This window comes from Hippocampus comes, unplaced genomic scaffold, assembly GCF_001891065.2.
Source record: "Hippocampus comes isolate QL1 unplaced genomic scaffold, H_comes_QL1_v1.1 scaffold6, whole genome shotgun sequence".
Lineage (NCBI taxonomy): Eukaryota > Metazoa > Chordata > Actinopteri > Syngnathiformes > Syngnathidae > Hippocampus > Hippocampus comes.
In genome coordinates this window covers 233,240-258,463 of record NW_017805833.1, presented here as the reverse complement: position 1 = coordinate 258,463, position 25,224 = coordinate 233,240, and the positions used below count along the sequence as shown (strand labels likewise).

Here is a 25,224-nt window from a genome sequence, read left to right as displayed (position 1 = left end):
TTTGATCGAAGGCGTTCGTTAGGATGCATAGTGCAGCAAGTTCCAAACAAACATAGTTGCTGCTTGTATTTAGATCAATCAAGGGGAGCGGGGGAGCAGAGCACGTTCATCATTGTTCTGTTAAGAGGGTTCAAGGTAGAAGAAAATTAGCATGAATGATCTTTCTTTTAAAAAGTTACCCATAGAAAAATTGTACAAAGGGTTTTATAAAAGGCAGGAAAATTAAATTTGCATTTACACTTGTCATTGACATGGTTCAATAATCAGTGTTTTAGTGTTGCTGTGTCTTTATTTGCAAACCGTGAAAGGAGGCAAAATAACCCCAGTGGAGGCTGTGATGTTGTCTCCAAAGGCGCCGACAACATGAACAAGGCTGCAATCCACTTAGCCATTAAAGTCCTATCTTGCTTAAGTGGCTTCAGTCCGCAATCAGCACTTCTTCCAGTTTTATCATTGAGAGGTCTTGAGGTTCTCCAGCTCAGGACACCTGCGGCAGCATGGAGCCAAAGATATCTATGAGGTTGTCCAGCCCCCACATATAGCCGTCCTCCTGGTTGCCCTCTACCCAAGGGGTCCGGTGGTCCAAGGTCCTGTGGGCGGGCAGAGGTACCGTCTTGCCGAAGTCAATCATCCACACGCGGGCCTTCCCCGAAGCATCGTGTACAAACAGTAGAGAGCTGCCCACCACCTGCAAGATCACAGGCGGAAAAAAGTATTCACTCACTCGACCGAAGTAGAAGTACAGATACTCGAGGAAGAATAGACTTTTGGAAGAAGGCACATCTTTCATTAACTTACAGTATACTTCAATTGAAAACAAAAGAGAAAATCACATCATAACATTTTATTATATATTTTTTAATACGCGCTAGCTAAGCAATGGCCTGACTTTTATGGTATTAAAACATGTTCCCATAGATTTGCTAATATTCTAAGTAGAGCAAGAAAAAAATGCTCATCTAGCTAACAATAACTGTTTACTGCCATTCTTGGTTGAAGTTGAAACGTAAAACAAACAGAATCACACATGTATTCAACAAACCACATAGCTTACAAAACTCCATTAGCTTAACACTAACACACAATGCAAAACATAGCCAACAAAAGTCGCATACCACCATACTTATTAGGAAACCGATATCTGAACAGTGAAGCAACACATTGAGACATAATGTCACAATATTCACAGGCATATAATATTTATCCTTGACAAAAAACTAATATTACTCCACCTTGCTGAGTAATTTAGTTGTGAAACTCTTCTTCGTGTCATATGTTCAAATAGACGAATTGCCCTTGGCCAAGGTGCGCACACCAGAAGGAGCACATCAATGGGCATTGAAGCATAAAATCCTAATGCACAAACTGAGAAATTCTTAATTGTCACGCTGTTCTTTTTTTGATGACAATATCACAAGGTGCCATTTTTCTTGCTAAAAAACATGACACAAAACTTTCTGTTGGTGTTTTTTTGTGGGGCTGGAACGGCTGAATGGCGGTTTCTATTCATTTCAGAGAGCAAAGATGATTTGCAAGTCAGTTTTGCATTGCGAGCATTTCTTCGTGTCATATGTTCAAATAGACGAATTGCCCTTGGCCAAGGTGCGCACACCAGAAGGAGCACATCAATGGGCATTGAAGCATAAAATCCTAATGCACAAACTGAGAAATTCTTAATTGTCACTCTGTTTTTTTTTGGATGACAATATCACAAGGTGCCATTTTTCTTACTAAAAAACATGACACAAAACTTTGTGGTGATGTTTTTTGTGGGGCTGGAACGGCTGACTGGCGTTTCTATTCATTTCAGAGAGCAAAGATGATTTGCAAGCCAGTTTTGCATTCCGAGCATGGTCACTGAACAAATTAAATGTGTACCACTACATTAATAAGATATTAATATATTACATACATTTATTTGTCCTTCATTATTTCCCTCCACTGAGGTCGATACAAATCGCATGGAAGCAAATCAGGGTGAAATATCACCAAATCTCAAAACTCAAGGCAACAGGTTTGTTTAGGATTGTGTGAATGTTACCTCATGCGTCTTGAAGAAATGTGACTGCTCCAGCACGGTCCGCAGCTCCTCTAAGCGTTGCAGGTACAAGTTCTGAATGAATAGAATGGAAAACAACAAAAGCTTTAAAATGTTTGACTGACAGCTGTTTGTTTATACAGTACACAGTGGATCCGCCAAAGTCCAATGCTCCAAAAGTGTTACGGTTTAGAAACTTCTAGGAAAAACATGTCCCCCCCCTCCCCCCCAAAAAAAATAAAACTAAACATGGGGGTTCAAATTTTCATTTTGTGTGACAGGAGCAAAGAATCTCATTTGCTTTTTCTTTGGCTTTTCCTCTGGAGCCACAAGAAGGGTACCAGGAATGGTGAAGAGGAAAAGTGTAAGAATAAAGAAAAAACAGGAAGTGAAACTTAGTGAGACATAAGGGTGTGGTGGCTGAGATAAATAATGACAAAAATGCGGGAAAAAAATGTGAATATGGAAAAAAAAGAGATTCAAAACATTTTTTAAAAAATGGCTTTGAGGGAGAAAATGGCCTCCAAAAATTCAAAGCACAATTATAATGTAAGAGACAATTTTACAAATTATTTTTAAAAATCCAAACTCATTTAGAAGTTAACAAATTTACAAAAGGCGGATTCAAGGAAAAGGCAGGTAAAGGAAGTTTAAAAGTGCATCGATAAATAGCCCATGAAAATACATCATGTGCACAAGAGAGCATCTCTATTGGTCGACAAACCTAAACTTCAAAACACAAATAGTACATGTTTTACTTGTGCAATTTTTTTTTTACATTTTCCTCAGCCACCATAAAGGGGCGTGGTCTGGCCTAAACAATATGCCATCTTTATGTCAGACACACATTACAGATAAAAAGCCAACAGATGACAGTATTGCACACTTTTCTGTTCCCCAGTGTGAGTACCGGTAGTTTACTTTAATTTTATTTTCCACTAGTTAGCTTAGTCTTACAATTGTAGCATGGTTCAGAATATTAAAACAGTACTTTATAGTCAAGAGGAATTGGCCAAACGCCGGCCAATACATGCACACTTGCCGGCGAGATCAAGTCCGCTGTTACGCATACACTTGCTGGCGAGATGGCGAGAGGCAGCACGCAAAGCCTCTGTAGTTGCAATGCTCGGGCTCAAGTCGTGTTTGAAAGCCAAGAAGTGACAGCCAAACATTAGCTGGAACACGCGCACACTCACTGGCGAGATCAAGCCCACACTATTCGGCATATACTCATTGGTGAAGTCCAGCCCACTAATACATATACAGTTGACAGCAAGATGACAAGAGGCACCCCGTGAATACTCTGTAGTCACAAAGCTCAGGTTCCTCCCCAGTGTTCATGGTCATGAAAACCGGTCTCAGCAACATACAGGGTGGGATAACAGGTGACTCCCTTGCTTAGGACAAGGCCACCTCTCAAAACCAGCTAATTTTATGAAGGCAAAATATCGCAGAGGTGTAAAGTAATTCCTAATACTTTGGAGCATTTTAGACACCCGGGAACTGCTTTTGATTGCCGGAAAAAAAGTATTTTTCAAATCAACGCTGACTGGAAACCCACCAGAGTCTCAGTGTTTCCGTCAACAAAGTCCTCCAGGGCCCGCATCACTTGCTCCTTGAGTTTGGTGGTCTTAAAATTGGTGTTGCAGGTGCCATCAGCTTTCTGCAGAAGAAAAGAACCACGAATGAGGTCTCCCATTCAATTCAGTATGTACTGTGCATTCATAATATATTCACAGAGCTTCTCTTTTCCCACATTTTGGTACGTTAAAAGCCCGATTCCAAAATGGGAAAATTCATCTTTTCCACACTGTGAAGAATTGCGGAAAGCATTTAAATGAAGAATCTGCCGCTCAGTTGAATTACTGACCTTGATACCCTCGATGCGGAAGCCAAGCGTGGCGGTGGAGCTGAGCGTCTCCCTCCACTGCATGTATCTGGGCTTGAGCACGCCCTGCTGGGCCCTCTCCTGTTCGGTGGGGGCACCGGGGTCCACGGCGACCATCTTGTCGTACATGTCCTTGCGCAAGCGCGGGTGCTCTCTCGCTTTCATCAGCTCCTCCTCCAAATAGGTCCTTGAGCATAGTAGAAAGTCGACGTTTTTCACATGAATGATGGATTTTATTTGCTGAACTGTTTGTCCAAATCTTCTGATTTCAGCTTCTCGAGAAGGAAATATTTCTGTTGACCCCAATGAAAGCAGATGGATCAGGCCTATCCATATGATGAATCAAAATAGGGCATTTACAAACATCTCATTTGGAGAACAATAAGCAACACTTACGCCTATTTTCGGACTCGTTACGGACCAAAGCAGTAACTAAATCATAATTAATACATGTTTGGGCATTTTCTGCACTGTTAATTTGAAATATAATGTCCCGTTGTTGAATAAAGGGATCGGAATTAACATTTTCTAAATGTTTTTTATTTTAATCCGATTCATCCGTCATCCATTAAGTGACAAAATAATCAACAGATTACTCGATTATTAAAATGCTAATTAGTTGCTATTTTATCCCCCGCTATATTGCGATTTAGACTGTGGACTCTGCTACTGACGGATTTCTAATTGGAACACGTGTTAATTCTCAAGCCAACCACATATCGTTTTTTTAAGCTGCCTATAAACTATAGAAATTATTACTTTTTTTTTAGGAATGATGTTTGATATCCGCAAAGTTTTACTTAAAACTGCAATTTTGGGGAAAGTCGAGGGATTGTGTATTTCTAACGCATCAGTTTTAGGGGGTGAGAAGGCAGTAAAAATTGGTTTTTACAAAAAGTTGAGAAGCATTGTAACGGCAAAAATGTCATTTCTACCCACACGATAGCAAGAACGCTTACGCTCAGCTTTGCCTTTTGCATTTATCAAGGTGGATTACAGATACAGTAACCGTCACCCATGCAGTGGGAACAGTGAAGCGTAGTCTTACCTGCTGCCCATTTTACAATCCATGATGGACGGCGAATCAAAATCAGCCAGCAGGTCGTCCATCAGATTGTAGTCCTGCTCGTCTCTTTGCACCACCCCGTAATAACCGGGCACGTACGGCCGAAGAGTGTCCTTCATCAGCTTCTGGAGACATTGCTGCTCGCACTCGCAGTATCGCTTTAATAGGCGACCGTTCTCGCCGGCCTGGAAGTTACCTAAACGAGTATGAGGAGATTGAAGATTAAAACGCCTTCATGTTTGTACGACGGATTCACGCGTGGCTTGCGCTTCATAAACAAACCTGCATGGCCGGCGAGCTGCACCCACGGGTAGCGCTTCTTGAAGGACACGACGAAGGGGGACCAGTGCACCATGGTCTTCAACTTATGCCACGGCTTATTCTGGAAGAGAAACAGAAGGCCGTCATTGTCGAGATCTAATATGGAACGCTCGCCAGTCGCTCTGTCAAGTTTAGCACCGAGTGGGTAAAATGCACTTCACCACGCGCACTTTAGTAGACATTGGTCAGATCCTCCCCTTTCAGGCCGGGCGAGCCGCACTGACAAAGCCCATTCATAAAACATTGACTAAAGTGTGAGGTTGTAAAACAGAGCCGTACTGTCTGAAACTGGTGTGTTTTATCTGAAGAGCAAGGACAGCGTTCAGTTGGGGCTTTGACGCAAGCAACAGATTAGCGTGCGCGTGTGTGTGACAAATCAAATGGACAAAGCACGCACGTCATCGGTGTTATTTATTTTGACTTCTGCAGTCAGAGCTTTTTTTTTTTTCTTTCCACACCAACCTACGTGATTTGGAAGTAATGTTGGACAATTCACCGAAAACAGGAACGAGAGAATGTGAAACATGAAAATAATCTTTCAATTTATAGCCGTGAAAGCTGCGGCAAGTCCTCCTATCACCGCCGTGTTTACATGCCGGCAATATCTCTGCGCTCCTCGCCTGCATTCTTTCCACAGCTGCGGCGTGGAAATTCTGTCACAATAAAACAGTCGCTGCGCAGCAATATCCGCAGCGGCCCTTTGTTGACTTGAAAAAGAAGCTGGATTTGACTTCAAGCCCTTTTGTCACTCCAAAGTTGTAAGCATTCTGTCAGTCAATTGGGTAAAGTGACACCGAACAGAAGGATGTTACAAATACAATAAAATCTCCAATGTGGAACAAAGTGAAAGAGTGAAAACTATGTTCCAGCTGAGAAATAATGTAAATTTGTTCAATGCAAATTCCAAAACGGTCGCCATCATAAAACCTTTATTCCATGTGCATGCATTGTGACTGTCATTACTGTAAAAAGCTGGATTATAATGATGGGAAAAAAAGCACAACTATTCAGTTTTTGTTTGGTTGAACACCAAAGTTGCACATTAAAAAAGGGGGTTGCCTTATTCGAAATACTTGCTGCATGTTTAGTACTGACAAATGTTGCCTTAGTCACAATTTAAGTTCATCAGAAAAACTAACCGTGATCAAATTCATACTAAAAATATTGAAACAAAATAGCTGAGATGAATGTGGTTGCACAAGTATGCACATCCTCTTCAAGCTGGGGATGTGGCTCGGAATTACCAGTAACCAACCACATTCAAACTCATGTTAACTCCCTAAACCGAGGGCAACTTTGACGAAAACGCCTGTAGAAAGGTGCACCCAAAGTCAATTTTTAGCTATTCCTGAACCATTTGGAGTATCAGCATAGTTTTGGTCACTTTTTGAAATATTCAAAATGTCACATTATGAAGATTTCTCCCATACAGTAAGAATTTGTTTAAGTGCTCCTGTCTCGGAACTATGGATGTTTGAAAACAGAAGAAAAAGGCGAATCTTATGTTCGTCTAATTTCTTTTCAAAATATCTGCCTTGAAAATGGATTTAAAATGTTGATTAGGACTTGAAAACACTGCAGGATCAAAGCTTAACCCATAAGAGCCCAGACCCATTTTTCCAAAAGGTTCTGGTGGGTTAAAATCAGACAAAAAGTTTTGAAAAAAGACACTGGGGAGTTCAAACTGTTTGTTACACTGGTGTCACCGTGGGCTCTTATGGGTTAAGTCTCCCCAAGCGTCGGTTCAAATTTGACAATTGTAACATGTAGGGTTACCATTCAAATCTCCAGAAACTCAGCTTTTAAAAGATGTATAACATGTTCACACATGACGACGTGCATCAGCGATTTGTTTTGACAGATGACGGACGTCCCCGCACGGGGCCACCCTAATTTTAAGGGTGTAAGTGGGAGCCTATCAGCGCACACCTGCTACCATTCAAAACACCTCTCATTAACCACAAATAATGCTGTTCTAACGGGATTTTCTTGACTTTTTGTTTGCCTTCCAGCAAAAGACTTAAGTTTTTTTGTTTTGTTTTTTTGCTGACAAACACTGGGATATTTTTATTCATAAAGTAAGATGGGGGAATAAAAAAAAATACACCTCTCATTAACCACAAATAATGCTGTTCTAACAGGATTTTCTTGACTTTTTGTTTGCTTTCCAGCAAAAGACTTAAGTTTTTTTGGGGTTTTTTTTGCTGACAAACACTGGGATATTTTTATTCATAAAGTAAGATGGGGGGAAATTAAAAAAAAAAAAAAAAAAAAAACAAACGCACCAAAAGCATGACACTGCCCCCACCATGGTTACTGTCGGTGTGGTATTCTCTTGGTGACGAGTCATATTGTGTTCATGCCGAACGTATGGCCAAAAAGTGGGTTCAAATTATTGCAAAAACACATCTGATATCTCACACACACGAGGCAAAATGCGTTATAGCCTGATGAAACCAAAACAATTTTTTTTTCCTGAGCTATAGAGGTCATTGGCCACATTAATGGTGGGAAAACCTTTGAAATGATTGCTGTCCGTTTCATTTTTATTTGAACACCAGAAAAATCTGGCATTTGAACAAGGTTTGTGTAGACTTTTTATACCCACTGTACATAAAGTATGTTTACTGTACAGGAAGCCACGTTACCAGAGCAATATCAGATCGTGTCAGTCGTCAGTAAATGATCCAAATAATCAGTGTTATTGTTCGTGGATTTTTCAGACAGCTGCTCAGTGTTGGGAACGTTTTGAACGTGAAGAACCAGTGACTCAGAGTCACCTGTGGATTTCGCCTTCAAATCGCAGCCTCGGATTAACCTCGACAAAGCACGTCACAGCCGAGAATGCTGATGAAACACACACGCGTCATACCTCTTGGAGAACTTTTTTTTTTTTTTTGGCTGAAAAGGCTGATTTCCTCTTGAACTTTTGACACCGACTTGTGACCACGGCTTCGGCCTGCGATGTGAAAACCCTTCAGTCTGTCCCCATCCTTGTGCTGTATTCATGCAATCCAGCACAACTTCTTTAGAGACCATTCGACTTGAGCGTGACTCAAAAGCCACCGCAGGCAAGAAGTGCACACAAGGTGTGATGAAATCAACTTTTACACACAATCTAACCAACCAATTATGCACGTCTACTCTCGTATTAATGAGGCTTCACTGCTCGCGGTCACAAAAGCATCACCACTCCTTTTATCCTCATTCGGTTTTGTTCTATTCCGCCATTTTGGGCTCGAGTGGTGGAAAATGCAGCGCTTGTCGTCTTTCTACAGCATAAGTCAATGAAGTTGTCTTTGAAAAGAAAGCGAAATGTCCTTGTGAGAACCAATTACAAGTGTGCTCACACATGACAATGCTCACAAAAAGTATGGTGGGTCATTGTGACTCTTAATGTTTCAAACACACACACACACACACACACACACACACACACGCACACGCACACACAGAAACTGCTTAACCACAGAGGCCCTCTCTTTGAAGTTGGGTGGGGGGGAAAAACATCACGTGACATTTCTAATTGATAGTTGCTCACTGTTTTGTTCTATATCACAGACATAATAGCCACTTAACGTATTTTGACTGATAAATCTGTGCATTAATCTCTAATTCTTATTCTGTTCAGAGTAGCGGTCTATTCCAGCGGTATTTGGGTGAGAGGCAGGGTACACACAGGACTAGTTGCTAGTCAATGACAGGGCACATGAGGAGAAAACATCCATTCGCCTTTTAGAACCTACAAACAACCTAACGCGCACGCTTTTGGAATGTGGGAGAAGCGCTCGCCAGCACGGGGAGAACATGCAAAGTCCACACAAGGAAAGACCAAAGCTGAGATTCAAACCCAGAACCTTTTGACCATGGGGCGGACGTGCCATCATGCCGCCCATACGAATCAAATACACTTTCGGATGGATCCAAACAACTTGCAGCATTCTCTCAGTGAAGTACATTTTCTTTCAAGATGTCAAATATATTTCATGGACAGAAGGCCGACACGCACGTACATGTGGCCCCAGGGACAAAACAAAAGGGCAGCCAGCAAACTCTTTCCTTCACCGTCACTGAGGGGTCTCCACCGGTGGGCCCCAGCAATGCACTCGTCCTGGAATCCTCCCCAAATCTCTTTTTCTTTCTTCCCTAGCTACAGCGCCTTCTGTTGTTGTCCAAGCCAACATGAGCAGGCTTGTGTCGCTTGCTTCATAATCCTCCTGTCAAATCTTCACACGGAGCCTCCTCGGGTTCTTTGCGGGTGAATTCCAAACACCGTTGGCGCCGTTTCAACATCCTATCACGTCCCTTTACTTTGACTTTCACCGAGCCCGCTTTGGTTCCATCTACAAGTCGTCCTTTCCCTTTCTCATTCCCGCCGCTCCCATCTTCTTTGTTCTTCCTCATCCCATAATCCCCCCACCATGCTGAGCCCCCATGCCGAGCCAATAGCAGAAACACGATGAAGTGGGGGTGGGAAGAGCAGACTTTCATTCTTTGCCACTGTGGCAAATTCCACAGTGGTGTGTAAACCTACAGGAGGCATGCGCATCGGTGCAAAGTGTGTAACGCACATAAACTTGCGCAAATGTTGAAGGTGAGCAGAGGTCACAAGAATTGGAACGCAAGTCAATGTCATGCTTAGATTAATAGAAAGATGCGTGCAAGGCAAGCGCTCGCTTGTACGCAGAACCTGTCAGACCACTCGTCAGTGTTTTATATCAAAACCACACCCCGTTGCTCCACATTGTCCGAGCTCTTTGCGACTCTTCAAATGTGTTTATGGGAGTTTCGCACCAATGACACGAGAATGTTCAAGGACCATGTCTGATTTTTAAATCGATTGGCCTGAGTCATTCCTAGAATACAAGGATTTATTTATTTTATTTTATTTTTTTTTGGGGGGGTGGTCGTTTCATTATAATCCATAAACTAATGATTTAATAAAACAGTGTGAAATGCAGATGTACGTTTCTGACATTTTTATTTGAGCATTTACAATAAATAACTTCCTTATATAAATAGTGAATTAAAAATGCCTACAAATTGGAAAAAGTTTATTTCTATAATACATTTGCATTACCCCAACTGAACAAATCCATTTAAAAAAATGGATTTGTTAAAATATATATTTTTAATTGAATGTAAATGCTTTAACTTTCTGACATTTTTTTTACTGCAAACTGAGAACAGCCATTTTATTATTTACAATTAACCAATGATTTCAAAATCCTGCCGATACAGTCGAAGTCCGGGGGGATGATACAACACTGACACCCTTGCACACCAGTTATGTTGATTAACAATATAGTTTAAAAAACTGTTTAATTTAATCTTTTTTTTTCATTTTTCTTTTTTTTAAATGAACAAATTCAATGGAATTAAAAAAAAAACATTTGACATTTGTGCAACAAACAAAGGGACTGTTGATCATGTGAATGAACGCTCAATGGGCCAGATTAAAGAATAGAGCGGGCCACATGTGGTTCTTAGGCCGTCCTTTTCTTGCCACAAATCTCCCTCTGCATTTTTATATTTTTATTTTATCTGTCCCTATAAACTGTAAATTACAATAAATGTTTGACATTATTGTTACATTTTTATGACTATCAATGTTAAAATGGTCTTAAGGCATTGCCTTAGAGTAGCTTTAAACTGCCAACAATTTGACCATAAAACACATTTCCATTCCCAATATTTCCCCTGAGGGAAAAAATGCATTGTATGTTATTACACTGCATTTAAATAGCATGTTTGGAATAGAGAAATTAAATTTTCTAGAAAATAATGCTTGCCTTCCAGACTGGCATTCAAGTCCCGCTCGTTCCGGTCGCCTGCGTTTGAGAGACGTTCACTCAGTCGCTTACTAAATTTGACTTGTAGGAGGACTTTATCAAACAACGTTGGGAACATTTCATCATAAATATTACCCAATTTAGTGTTTCAGCCACAAATGGAAAATGTCACAGAAATGTTTACCACGACAGACAAGGGTGCTTCCTGTCGCTGACACAAGAGCTGTGTTGCCTCTGGGTCTTTATTTGCTTTTTTTTTTTTTTTTTTTTTTTTTAAGATCATTTCATGGATTTCCATACAGTCAGTGAGAATGCTAAGTTTGCATAATCATGGAAACCAAGTCTGACTGTAAAGCGTGTGTAAAAAGGGAAACATCACAAATGTATACTACATTTGAAGTTTCAGTGTTCGTAATCTTATCTGACCTTGCAACATTTTTCCTCTCGTATTTTCTTCCACTTTGTCTTGTAACGGTTCAGCGGGAAAATATTATTTTTACAAAAGATTAACTTTTATATAAATTACATTAGCACCTACATGTACTGGTAACATTCTAGTATCAGTGTTAGGGTACAGCTTGATACCTGAAGGGAAAAAAAAAAAAAAAAAAAAAAAGTACCTTATATGGCAAATATGCTGCCTAGCAACCGGCTTCAGCTTCAGTTCAATTTTCCATGACACACAACACGCTCAACCCCGAGTACGAAAAATGGTGTGTGTGCGTTTCTGCATGTGTGAGCAAGTTCCTGAAGCCTTCAGAGCGTATCGACTATAACTGGTTTGACGGTTTGATGCTGAGGCTTTCTTGAGGTTGTCTGCAGCCATCAGACGCACCCACCCTGTCTATCTGGGACACAAAAACTGCTTTTTTTTCTTTCTTTTTTTACTCAACTAGGAAGAGGACACAATGTGCCCATTAAACCCCAGACTCTTATCAGAAACTAACGAGAACACGTCATCCTGTTTGTTACAATGGCTCAGGTTGCTCATTTCCTGCCTGTGGATTTGAAATAGCCAGTAAGTGACAGCATCCACTCATTGGCTAGAGCCATTGAGTGCGGCTCAAACTAAAAGCATAAGATACGACAAATGCATCAGATGAGCACCCAGTGCAAGAGTTCTGTAATTCTGTCAAGGTTAATGTTGAAGAACTGTAGAAGTTCTTAAAACAAAGTGATATTTTTAATGCCAAAATAGATTTTGTGTGTGTGCCATTTTGATTTTTTTTTTTTTTTTGACAAATTGTTATTAGTTGTTGACCTAAATAGATTTTGTGTGTGTGCCATTTTGATTTTTTTATTTTTTATTTTTGCCAAATTGTTATTAGTTGTTGATCCGCATTCCCGTCTGGTTAGCACGTCCGCCTCACGGTGCAGAGGTGCAGGATCGTCTGTGATGGCGATTTCTGTCCCAAAACAATAAATCATTTAGCCCTAACCGATGCTACTTCATTTTTTTTTTTTCCAAATTTGTGTTGTAACACGGCAAACGTGTGGTAATAATTTACCAAAAATGATAGCGGAAACACATTGATTTGGAAAATATGCAAGTATAATCACACGACTGGTCATATTGAGGCGGTGAAAATTGAGAAATGATGAATATATTGGAGCCTGGCCACGATGGCCCGACTTCCAAAACATGCCGCCATGGAACACAAATTGAGACAAAGTCATTGGAGAGAAAATGCACAGCACTCCCACTAATTAGAACTACATTCGACATAGAAGTGAGTTGTAGTTTTTATCTTTTTTTTTTAATGCCAGTCCGTCACGATATGTTTCGGTCTGAGGTGCAGGGGGGGACAGCTGTACAGTGCTGAAAAGATATCAATGACATCGACGAATCGACTTTCACTCTACTGTGATCACATTCTAGTTGACTACGAAAAAACTATTGTCATTTCACCCCTATAACAAACTATCCTGCAATTATGTAATTAAGAGTTCTAAAGTGACTCAAACCAAGAGGAGGGGTTTTGGCTGAGCCAGTGTCCTACCATGAATGAGGCTCTATTTAAACCTCTCACAAGTTGATTGTCTGACTCATAGCCGTCTTACTTTCAGTCTGCAAAAGAGGAAACTAAAATTCCACACGAGGGTGGACTGTTCAGAAGTAACGTTGATTAGATTTATGATTCATGGAAAACACAGCATGATGATGAACGGCTTCTTAATTGTGGGTAAGGCGGAGAAGTATTATCTTTCAACCAGGTGGACACTTGGGAAAGCTGCCTCTCGTCGACCCTTTTCCCCCCCAGTGAAGTGTCATTCCAAGAATTTCTACTGAACAGTGCTCCCAAATATCCAGACTCAAGGAAAATACACATGAACTGTACTTCTTGTGGAAAGGCGTCTGAGCCTTTCGTGGGAGTGGTTGCTTTTCAAAACAAATGTGAGGTAAAGAGCAACAGTGCTGATTTGCCAAAGAGAATATAAAAAAAACCCCAAAACATGTCAAACGTGTATTAAAGTTTCAACGTACTTCAATGATGTCATGTTAGTAAAAATGGGTCTCTTTATATTTAATGAACGCATTAAATATAAAGAGTTTTGGAACCAACACTGAAATTGGTGTCGGTGCATAAAGAGTTTTGGAACCAACACTGAAATTGGTGTCGCCATTACACATTACGCCCTTGTAATGGCGCCACAGAACGGCGCCAGTGAAGGGAGAGAAGTGTGATGACACTCACAGAACCAGAAATGGAACTCAGCAGAATGTACACACCAAGCTGCAATTCATGATTAGTTTTAGAATCGATTAATCTCTCGATTATTTTGTCTAATAATCTGATACAATAAAAACGTGTTAATCCATTCAAAAACACAATTATTTCAAATTGACAGGGCAGAAAATGCATAAAAATACATTAATTAGGTATCAGTCAGTCAATCCGATTTGGTCCGAAAACCATGCTGATCATTGCTTTCCAAAAAGCAAATGATTTATTTTGATTCTGCTTTCATGGAGGATGATGGAAATCAGAGAATATTTATTAGTTGACAAGGTGAAATTCCAAGGATTTGGACAATTTTAAATTAAAATAGATATCTAAATGATTAATTGATGATCAAAAATAATGATTCATTTGATAATTGATTAGTTGACTCATTGTTGCGCCACTGGTAATGATATAGTCATCACACTGCAAGTTTGTCACTGCTACACGTCAACAGAGTGAATACCATTATTTTGAAGTTCTTCTAGACAGTGATAGAATGTGTAAGAGTGAGTGTGATGGAAGCAGCTGACTCACCGAGCAAGCCTCCCTTTTGTGAGTAGGGTGAGAAAGTAGTTTATTTAACAGGGCAGCTGTGGAAAAAGTGGTTAGCACGTCTGCCTCACAATTTTAAGGTTCTGGATTCGAATCTTTGCTCTGGTCTTCCTGTGTAGAATTTGCAATGATCTCCCCACCCCATGCTTGTGTTCTGGGTTTCTGCCGAAACGCCACCTTCCTCATCAACCCTCTCCATCCCAAAAAAATACTTATTAAGGTCACTGAAGACTGAATTGTCCATACACTGGGTATGAAAATGAGTATAAATGGTTGCTTGTGCTTTTTTACTCAACTAGGAAGAGGACACAATGTGCCCATTAAACCCCAGACTCTTATCAGAAACTAACGAGAACACGTCATCCTGTTTGTTACAATGGCTCAGGTTGCTCATTTCCTGCCTGTGGATTTGAAATAGCCAGTAAGTGACAGCATCCACTCATTGGCTAGAGCCATTGAGTGCGGCTCAAACTAAAAGCATAAGATACGACAAATGCATCAGATGAGCACCCAGTGCAAGGGTTCTGTAATTCTGTCAAGGTTAATGTTGAAGAACTGTAGAAGTTCTGAAACCAAAGTGATATTTTTAATGCCAAAATAGATTTTGTGTGTGTGCCATTTTGATTTTTTTATTTTTTATTTTTGCCAAATTGTTATTAGTTGTTGATCCGCATTCCCGTCTGGTTAGCACGTCCGCCTCACGGTGCAGAGGTGCAGGATCGTCTGTGATGGCGATTTCTGTCCCAAAACAATAAATCATTTAGCCCTAACCGATGCTACTTCATTTTTTTTTTTTCCAAATTTGTGTTGTAACACGGCAAACGTGTGGTAATAATTTACCAAAAATGATAGCGGAAACACATTGATTTGGAAAATATGCAAGTATAATCACACGACTGGTCATATTGAGGCGGTGAAAATTGAGAAATGATGAATATATTGGAGCCTGGCCACGATGGCCCGACTTCCAAAACATGCCGCCATGGAACACAAATTGAGACAAAGTCATTGGAGAGAAAATGCACAGCACTCCCACTAATTAGAACTACAGTCGACATAGAAGTGAGTTGTAGTTTTTATCTTTTTTTTTTAATGCCAGTCCGTCACGATATGTTTCGGTCTGAGGTGCAGGGGGGGACAGCTGTACAGTGCTGAAAAGATATCAATGACATCGACGAATCGACTTTCACTCTACTGTGATCACATTCTAGTTGACTACGAAAAAACTATTGTCATTTCACCCCTATAACAAACTATCCTGCAATTATGTAATTAAGAGTTCTAAAGTGACTCAAACCAAGAGGAGGGGTTTTGGCTGAGCCAGTGTCCTACCATGAATGAGGCTCTATTTAAACCTCTCACAAGTTGATTGTCTGACTCATAGCCGTCTTACTTTCAGTCTGCAAAAGAGGAAACTAAAATTCCACACGAGGGTGGACTGTTCAGAAGTAACGTTGATTAGATTTATGATTCATGGAAAACACAGCATGATGATGAACGGCTTCTTAATTGTGGGTAAGGCGGAGAAGTATTATCTTTCAACCAGGTGGACACTTGGGAAAGCTGCCTCTCGTCGACCCTTTTCCCCCCCAGTGAAGTGTCATTCCAAGAATTTCTACTGAACAGTGCTCCCAAATATCCAGACTCAAGGAAAATACACATGAACTGTACTTCTTGTGGAAAGGCGTCTGAGCCTTTCGTGGGAGTGGTTGCTTTTCAAAACAAATGTGAGGTAAAGAGCAACAGTGCTGATTTGCCAAAGAGAATATAAAAAAAACCCCAAAACATGTCAAACGTGTATTAAAGTTTCAACGTACTTCAATGATGTCATGTTAGTAAAAATGGGTCTCTTTATATTTAATGAACGCATTAAATATAAAGAGTTTTGGAACCAACACTGAAATTGGTGTCGGTGCAGCCCTTGTAATGGCGCCACAGAACGGCGCCAGTGAAGGGAGAGAAGTGTGATGACACTCACAGAACCAGAAATGGAACTCAGCAGAATGTACGCACCAAGCTGCAATTCATGATTAGTTTTAGAATCGATTAATCTCTCGATTATTTTGTCTAATAATCTGATACAATAAAAACGTGTTAATCCATTCAAAAACACAATTATTTCAAATTGACAGGGCAGAAAATGCATAAAAATACATTAATTAGGTATCAGTCAGTCAATCCGATTTGGTCCGAAAACCATGCTGATCATTGCTTTCCAAAAAGCAAATGATTTATTTTGATTCTGCTTTCATGGAGGATGATGGAAATCAGAGAATATTTATTAGTTGACAAGGTGAAATTCCAAGGATTTGGACAATTTTAAATTAAAATAGATATCTAAATGATTAATTGATGATCAAAAATAATGATTCATTTGATAATTGATTAGTTGACTCATTGTTGCGCCACTGGTAATGATATAGTCATCACAATGCAAGTTTGTCACTGCTACACGTCAACAGAGTGAATACCATTATTTTGAAGTTCTTCTAGACAGTGATAGAATGTGTAAGAGTGAGTGTGATGGAAGCAGCTGACTCACCGAGCAAGCCTCCCTTTTGTGAGTAGGGTGAGAAAGTAGTTTATTTAACAGGGCAGCTGTGGAAAAAGTGGTTAGCACGTCTGCCTCACAATTTTAAGGTTCTGGATTCGAATCTTTGCTCTGGTCTTCCTGTGTAGAATTTGCAATGATCTCCCCACCCCATGCTTGTGTTCTGGGTTTCTGCCGAAACGCCACCTTCCTCATCAACCCTCTCCATCCCAAAAAAATACTTATTAAGGTCACTGAAGACTGAATTGTCCATACACTGGGTATGAAAATGAGTATAAATGGTTGCTTGTGACCCGCGATTGAGCAACGACTTGTTGAGGGTCTACCCCCTCCATCACCCAAAGTAAGCTGTGCACTTCACCATTAACTTGCATATAAACAAACAAACAAATGCGTTACTGCATCATGTGGTGCCATGCAGACAGACAGACAGAAAAACACTTCATTCATCCGCAAGGGACATTTGCTCCTGATGAAACTCATAATTAACGAAAACTGCATTTAAAAACAAAACTACTGAAAAAAAGCTGCTGCTTGCGTCAGTGCTGATGATCAGAGAAAAACACTTTGATGTCACACTAATGCTGATAACACAAATAATACTAATCAGGCTATCCTGCAATCAACTACAATGGTACTGTAAAGGACCTCCGCGTTGAAAAATGTGCTAAGGTCTTCCTTTATTGATGCCAACAGTGACACGCTTGAGAGACTAATAATTGAGGAAGTCATGAAAGTGACATTGTTGGCGTGTCCCTGTTTAATTAGCGTGACATCTAAGCTTCACTTCCACAACCAATACATATGCCTTCCACTTTTTTAAATACACATTAGAGCTAATGCAACACCTGTGCAAGTGGCTATTAAATACACAAGTCTATGTCTGAGACATTGCACGTACTGTATAGTGTGGGAATGTGAGTCCAATTATGCATGTTTCAACTTTCAACGCATCCATTCATTTTCAAGCACACTCATGGACAGCTCCAGGATTTTTTCTCTCCCGGAGGTAAAAAAGGGGGCTTCTTCATCGATACATAGGGGGGCAGAGAAAATAATTTCGAAATGTATTTAGAATCTCAAATAAAATGCTAGAGGGGCTTAACTGGGGCTACACAGATTTCTGACAGGGCTATAGCACCCCCTTAGCCCTGATCTAGCGCGACCCCTGATAAGACTTGTCCTCATGACAGGTGAGCTGCTGCCTATCCCAGCTGATTTGGAATGCAAGATAATCTCGTTGCCAGCCAATCGCCCAGCAAATATAGACTTACAACCATTCATATTATAACAGTCACGCACCATGGACTATTTTTGTCTTCAATGAGGGAAAATCTCAGTAGGCATTCAAATCTTTACTTTACCCTCAAATTCGTGAGTCAGATACAGTATATGCAAACCACTACAACTTCACCGTGATGCCCCATATGTTTCAATGTAAAAACACATGGGCAACACAAATATTTTAACTTGACGAATCCACTTTAACACGTAAGAAAACCAACATTGCTCAGACTGAGAAGGCACTCACCGGTGTGACGTCGTCCGGGCTGCAGAGGGACCTAGCCGGAGACAAGCTGGACTCGATGTCGCTGCCCGTGTAGTCGTCCTCGGACTCCTCGAAGGACGAGGCGGACGACAGGCCGAGCGAAGAAGAGTTGGACAGCTTCCTGGGAGAGCGCAATAGCGCCGGGGACCCGCCGCAGCCGCTATCCGAGCACGGAGACTCGTCGTCCGGGTGCAGCTCCGAGCCCCACCCGGTGCTAACATCGGTTCGGAGGCATAACCGGGTTGATGATTCCTCGGAGCGGGTGGGACTGGGGTCCCGAGTGATGATGAGTTTTGGTATGGGTCCGCGATAATGGAGATTCTGGGTGGGCTTGTCAGAGTCAAAGTTTGTGTCTTCAGGGGGACTGGGGACGATAATTAAATCACTTTGGGTCATTGTAATCGAACCGGCCACTTGATTAACACCATCGCCCGACTGTAAGCTTGTTAAAGTCCGCTTAGAGTTAGACTCATCCCGGCTCAACTCTCCCAATGGTGCCATTAAACGATCATGGCTGTTTTCCCCCAGTGGCTGATACTCCATGGCCCTCGTCGGTGGGTCCGAGGCATTGTCCTCCCGCGTGGTACTCGTCTCCACGCAGCCCGCAGCGTTCACTTCAGCGCTCCGCCTCCCCCCAACTGGCTTCTCGGTTGGACCAACCGTCGTCTCCCCGCTCACATCTCGGGCGGGCGTCGGCGCCTCCAACAAGGAATCTGCGGCGAATCGCTGCTCCTCGGCCGCCGATACGGCCTCGTCCCTGGGTAACTTTCCCTCTCGTCGTTCGTGACGGGCAGCTGGCTCCCCCGCTTCGCTTCCGTAGCTCGGCTCCGCTCGCGTCTGGCTTGAGTCTCGCTTACGCCTCCCCAGACACGACAGCGCTTGTCTTTTCATCGGGTTCCCGTTTATCCGAAGAGTGAGACGATTTCTTTCGCATTTTAGCCTACGTGTATCAGGACGCCGGACCGCCTCGTCTGCTTTACATGTTGTGCCGGGGGCGGCGGTGGCGTGTGAAGGCGAAACAACCGAGCGAGTTTGGCCCATCTCGCTCGCCGTTGAACAGAATAACTCCAGAGACACTCCCTTGGGTTGTTCAGTCTGATGATTAAACGAAAGAACTTTAATGCAGCGTGACTTTTAAACATACACAGCGCATCATTAGTCATACAGTCCAATACTGGAAAAAAAAGCTTACATTGTTCCGTCCTTCAGTCCCCTCGTCTGGCTTGAGGAGACTGCTCACATCTGTGGGAGCACACAAACTCTTGTTCAATGCAATGACGAGCATCAACAAAAGACACTTCACTTTGGCACTCACACGAATTACTGGGGGAGCTCGGTTTACGACTGGGTCTCGCCATTTAAGTCAAAACTACTAGCCTATATGCTACCGCAAATTAAGAATCATGGTAAATATTTGTATGGAAAATAATATAGGTCAGAGGTACTCAAAAGTTTTTCCACAGTCCCACTTAAAAATAGTTAGCTCTCCAAGCACCACCATCATGACCAACTTAAATTTTCAAGAGCGTAGTACGCCTGAGTGCTCATCAAAAACGAGACTCTGATTCCTAAAAGTACATGTAATATTACTGTATTTAAACATGAATAATGTACTATAGGAAAGCATAAAAGTGACATCAAAATGATTTACAAACAGTGATTCTTTTACATAACGGAGCTCATGTGCCACCAAGCCATCATTATCCCAACCGCACTCTGAGAATTACTGTTCGAGAGCATAAATATACGTATAAACCAATCAAACAAAAAGCTGCTAGAACCACCACATCTGAGCTTCGTTTCTTGGGCTGCGTATCTGCACCGTACCACTTCATGGCAGGTACAACCACATTGATGCACAATGGTGCTGTCCTCCAAGGTAGCACAAATGAATGACCCAAAATATGTCCCCATCCTCAAAAAATAGAAGGTAAACGAGAAAAGAGTGTTAGTAGAAATAGAAGTCAAAACTATGGAAATTGTGCGTGTGTCTCCACCGTACCACTTCATGGCAGGTACAACCACATTGGTGCACAATGGTGCTGTCCTCCAAGATAGCACAAATGAATGACCCAAAATATGTCTCTAAAGTCACCCCCCTCATCCTCAAAAAAATAGAAGGTAAACAAGAAAAGAGTGTTAGTAGAAATAGAAGTCGAAACTATGGGAATTGTGCATGTGTCTCTGTCCTGGGTGCTTATTACAGTATGGTTAAAGCATGCTGCCAACAATAGTAAAAGAAAAGCACAATCACAACCGCCAAGTCAACTATGTTTATGCAAAGACAAATATTGTACAGGGGGTCCTAAGTTCATGATAGGGTTCTGTTCTAGGCAATGACGCAAGTCAATTTGCATTTTTCAAAACCAACCACTACAATTCACTTAGAGATACAGTATTCAAATGCAGGGCAAGGTTTACCCAATAAGAAAAAATTGGCCTAATTTTGATGCATGCCAAGACTGGGAGGTTGCACCAATGTACTCACCTGTATTTGAGCTACAAAAAGACAAAGCACAGGCCATTGAAATACAGTACTCCTGGATTACATGACGACACTCTTGAGAAAACGGGTATGAATCATGACAGGCACACCTGCAGTCAGAAGGCCCATTAGAGCAGCAGTAATTGGTGAGCAAATGCATTCCTCTTTCAAAGGGAACTGGATAAACAACTGTTTGTCAGTTTGATGAGAGAATATAATGACAATTATTCAATCCGATAACACCCATAGTCAAACGAACTGCAGGAAGTGGAAAGTGTGCAGCCATGATTGAAATGAAAATGAACTAAGACATACCTATAGGGTGCTAAAGTATAAAAAAATATTATGGCCACACTAAGAGGAGGAAACCAAATGAAAGCCCATAATACTATTGTTGTATTTTTGGGGAGAAAAAGTTACAAGAACAAAGTGGTAATATTACATGAAGAAAACTGGAAGACTTAAGAATAAAGTCATATTTTGATGAAGGAAAGAGTTTATATGAAATGGGAAAAACGGGTCCTCATCTTAACACATGATTATAATGTGACGGCCTTTTTCTTCCGAATAAAAGCGTTACTCGTGCTCAAGACTTTTTCATAATTTATCTCATACATTATACCTTTTTTCTTGTTGTCATAATCAAGCTTTATTAAAATAAATGACTGCTGGTTTTGTAATACAACTACTTCATTCTCGTAATACAACCAGAGGCTATTTTAGCATTGACTTTCTTTCCATAATATTGTAAAATTCACATTACATTACATCTTTCTCATAATATTTTGACTTTTTTTTCTCATAACATTGGATTTTACACTTGAAAATATAAGGACAGCAGCCCGGTGGTCGAGTGGTTAGCACTTTGACCTCACGGTGCAGAGATGTAGGGTTCATTTCAGGCTCCGGCCTCCCTGTGTGGAGTTCAGATGTTCTCCCCGTGCCTGTGTGGGTTTTCTCCGGGCACTCCAGGTTCCTCCCACATTCCCAAAAAACATGCATGGCAGGTTGATTAGGCACTCCAAATTGTCACTAGGTGTGATTGTGAGCGTAAATGGTCGTTCGTCTATGTGTACCCTGCTAGTAGCTGGCAACCGGTTCAGGGTGTCCCCCGCCTACTGACCAAAGCAGCTGGGATAGGCTGCAGCACCTCCCGGGACCCTTTGGAGGATAAAGCGGATCAGAAAATGGATGGATGGATGGATGAAATGTAAGGACTTCCTGCTCTTAAGGCATGACTTAATGCGTAAATTATTTCATTATATGACAATTTATGTCAAAAATGATAAATAATGGCTTCATTCCCATGACACAGTATGAGGGTGGGAAAAAAATCCCACTGTGATTTTTCCAATAATTTTTTCTTATCAGCAAAAAATGTTCTTGTAAAAATGCAACTTTTTTTTCCACGTGACTTTGGGATTATTTTACACAAATGTCAACTGTTTTCAGCGTCTTATGACTTCATTTTGTTAACTTTATGACTTTGTCATTATACATTGTCATTCAGTCAATAGGACTTTTTCCACATGAAAAAAAAAAATCACATCTTTCTGTAAACATTTTGACTTAACTTTGAAAAAAATTAAGGACATTACACTTTTCTATGCATGTTGCATTTTTATTCAAATTTTTGCAACTTTTACCATTTAACAACTTTATTCTAGTAATACAGTACTGCGATTGGTATGACATTAAGTCATCATAACCGTAGGAGAAAAAAACAAGAGAACTCAACACTTTAACCTGTCCACACACAGGGTACGGGAGCTGCACTTGATCAGTTTGAAAGACATCCTGAAAGAGTTAAAACACTTCCAGGATCCATGTGCTCGCTGCTCTGTCACATTCACTGCAATACCGCAATCACCCTGCAGTCAGGAAGGAATGTTCACACAGCGGAAACGAGACAGGAACGATAACAATGGAAACACCAGCTCATTGCAAACGAAACAAATATATGCGCATTCGCACATTCTTAGGTCATCAAGATTAAAAATATTCCACAAAAATGACTCATGATGAGTTGGGTAATGAAGAGGGCAAGGTCGTACATGCAACACATACAGACAGACAGTCTAGTTACACATACTTTTGGAGAAGTCGGGAGTTTTCAAGGACATTTTTAAGATATGAAGACCGTGACAGTTCATGCTAGGACAGTTTGGAGGAAAAATGTGTGGCCTCATCCCGAGGAAAATCCTATCATTTGTGCAATACAGCATTTTCCTGTACTTAAGCCAAGTCTTGAGGTTCAAACTACACATAACGTGGTGTAGAATAATATTAAATATACTTTTTAGGGAATAACATTTCTGTCTTGCTTTTGATGAATACATCAAATACAACATTCTATGCAACCGCATTTTAATGTCAGTCGTTATGGTGGTACTTAAAGAGATAAATATTCGCACAACCTTACAAGTTCACCCTAATTTTTTTTTATGCTTGTAAATGTATGACTTAGGACTTGTGGGCTTTTTCCATAGGTTCAACCACATCACTCTCATTCTGTCATATATGCCCTGGCTCTGTGTTCATTTTAGGAATTCAGATGAAGCGGTTAGGATAATTGATGGATAGAGTACAAAATATATACGTAGTTACTTGCAGTGCTCTCAATGGTCTGGCTTCTCCATACTTTTGCCATTTTATTGTAATGTTAGGTCACTGCGATCTGCTTACTCCCTTTTATTTATTGTAGAAAACATCAGTTGTTTGTTTACATTCAACCTTCAGTCACAGCAGTCAAAGTAAGTGTCATACACATACTGTGATTAGGAGAATACAATTTCAGCAACCCGGCAAACTCAGTGGAGACTTGAGTTGTGTTCCCTTCTCTCATCGAAAACAACTTGACAGAGCATGTTGGACTGTGAAATGAGAGGGAATAAAACTATGGACCTTCTGTAGACCAAATGACAATGTGAAGAGGAGGGAGGTATTCTTATCTTCCTGTTCTGTGGAATCCATATTCAGTACAGTATACCTGGAGACTGCCAACAACAGACTACTGGCAAAACAGCAGGCAGTTTACATAAACATTGTGATAGTTTGGTCCAAGATAGAGGAGAGACGCTGCACAAGTTTGAAGACTTATATTTTACAACAAAAGTAATATTGTATTCTGTTATGCACTATTGAGAGACCCTCAGCCAACATTATAAACTAACGGTGATGTAGCTTTGCAGAGCTTTTATTTGACCTAACAGCTGCCTCTTCATTTTTAAAAAGCAGCTCAACAGACAATTGTTGAGGCAGGTCTTCCAGTTGAACTTGATTGTTTTGATTGGTTTTTTTATCCTTCTATACACTGTAAAATGTTTTGGACTCACCATGCGAAGCATTGTGTAAGTAATTTTGGTGAGAAGTGCTATTTAAGTAAAATACCCTATTGTCTTTATTTACAACATTCTAACTTGTTCATTGTTCTTGTTAAATTTATGACTCACATTACAAAATAAGGCAGACATGGTGACAAGTCATTCATTGTTCGGCACACAAATAAATTAAACTATTTCAACTTTTTTGGTGTGCTGAATGAATCTATACGATGACACTTTTGGAATACGATGACTGAAATAAATGAACTTCTCAACAAGACTGGAAAATCATAAGATGCACCTGTATTATTTATAGCTGCGTTGAAGTTTTAAACCATACAAATCGTATCTTACTTCCATGACAATTCAAAGTACTCTGACGCACAAAAATGAACGCGAAAAACCAGCAAAAAAAAGCGTGTACGTGAAAGTTAAATGTCCAACTTACCCGAGTTGTCATTCTAGTGTGCGAGAGGGAGATATGTAGGCAGCTTTTAAAAGTTGCCTGATGGCGTGCCTGAAGCATGCGCAAGAAGCCGCAATGCGCCCTTCTTTTGTCCTCGAATGTCAGGCTGCCGATGCGGTTAATGTGAAAGAGGAAACGCCTGTCAATAACAGAGAAGTGCCTTAAAGTGCTTCAAGTTGTCTTAACCTAACACCGAAAAAGGATCCATAAAAAAAATCTAATAACCTAGACGTGTTAAATTCAGTAACGTTTCGAGATTCTAAAAAAAAAAAAATCCTAATATATATTACCGGGTACATAGAAAGTTACAGGAATCGACTAAAAAGAAAAAACGCAAAGGGGTTACATTTCTGGTCACGTGATTTAAAGGTAGTCGCCTTCGAAACGGTCACGTGGCCTTTGTTCATAAAAATATTAAATTTGTGTTCCAAACACGTTTAAAAAACTTTTAACAGGAAATGTAAAAT

General features: G+C 40.7%; 1 protein-coding gene across 2 annotated transcripts; it reads right to left on the bottom strand.

Annotated features, from left to right (window-relative positions):
* Nucleotides 1–115: 115 nt before the first annotated feature.
* On the bottom strand, nucleotides 116–25,067 carry itpkcb (inositol-trisphosphate 3-kinase Cb). Of its 2 annotated transcripts, none has more exons than XM_019887672.1 (9): nucleotides 24,740–25,067; nucleotides 19,676–19,725; nucleotides 18,466–19,578; nucleotides 5,275–5,374; nucleotides 4,975–5,188; nucleotides 3,909–4,113; nucleotides 3,600–3,701; nucleotides 2,042–2,113; nucleotides 116–688 (listed from the first exon to the last, which is right to left on the bottom strand). In XM_019887672.1, exons 3-9 carry the CDS (start codon nucleotides 19,522–19,524, stop codon nucleotides 479–481), a joined length of 1,962 nt encoding a protein of 653 aa, XP_019743231.1. In that variant the 5' UTR covers nucleotides 19,525–19,578; nucleotides 19,676–19,725; nucleotides 24,740–25,067; the 3' UTR covers nucleotides 116–478. The 2 variants fall into 2 exon arrangements, with proteins under 2 accessions (XP_019743231.1, XP_019743232.1); XM_019887673.1 differs by lacking the exon at nucleotides 24,740–25,067 and adding an exon at nucleotides 20,265–20,386.
* Between the last annotated feature and the right edge of the window lie 157 nt (nucleotides 25,068–25,224).

What these genes read in the sequence shown, in the direction of transcription:
- itpkcb (XM_019887672.1), bottom strand. Translation starts at nt 19,524, where the DNA reads ATGGGCCAAACTCGCTCGGTTGTTTCGCCTTCACACGCCACCGCCGCC. An exon ending in GCAGCTCGCCGGCCATGCAG is followed by an intron (nt 5,189 to 5,274) that starts GTTTGTTTATGA and finishes ATACTCGTTTAG; the next exon opens with GTAACTTCCAGGCCGGCGAG. An exon ending in ACGGAAACACTGAGACTCTG is followed by an intron (nt 2,114 to 3,599) that starts GTGGGTTTCCAG and finishes CTATTCATTCAG; the next exon opens with AACTTGTACCTGCAACGCTT.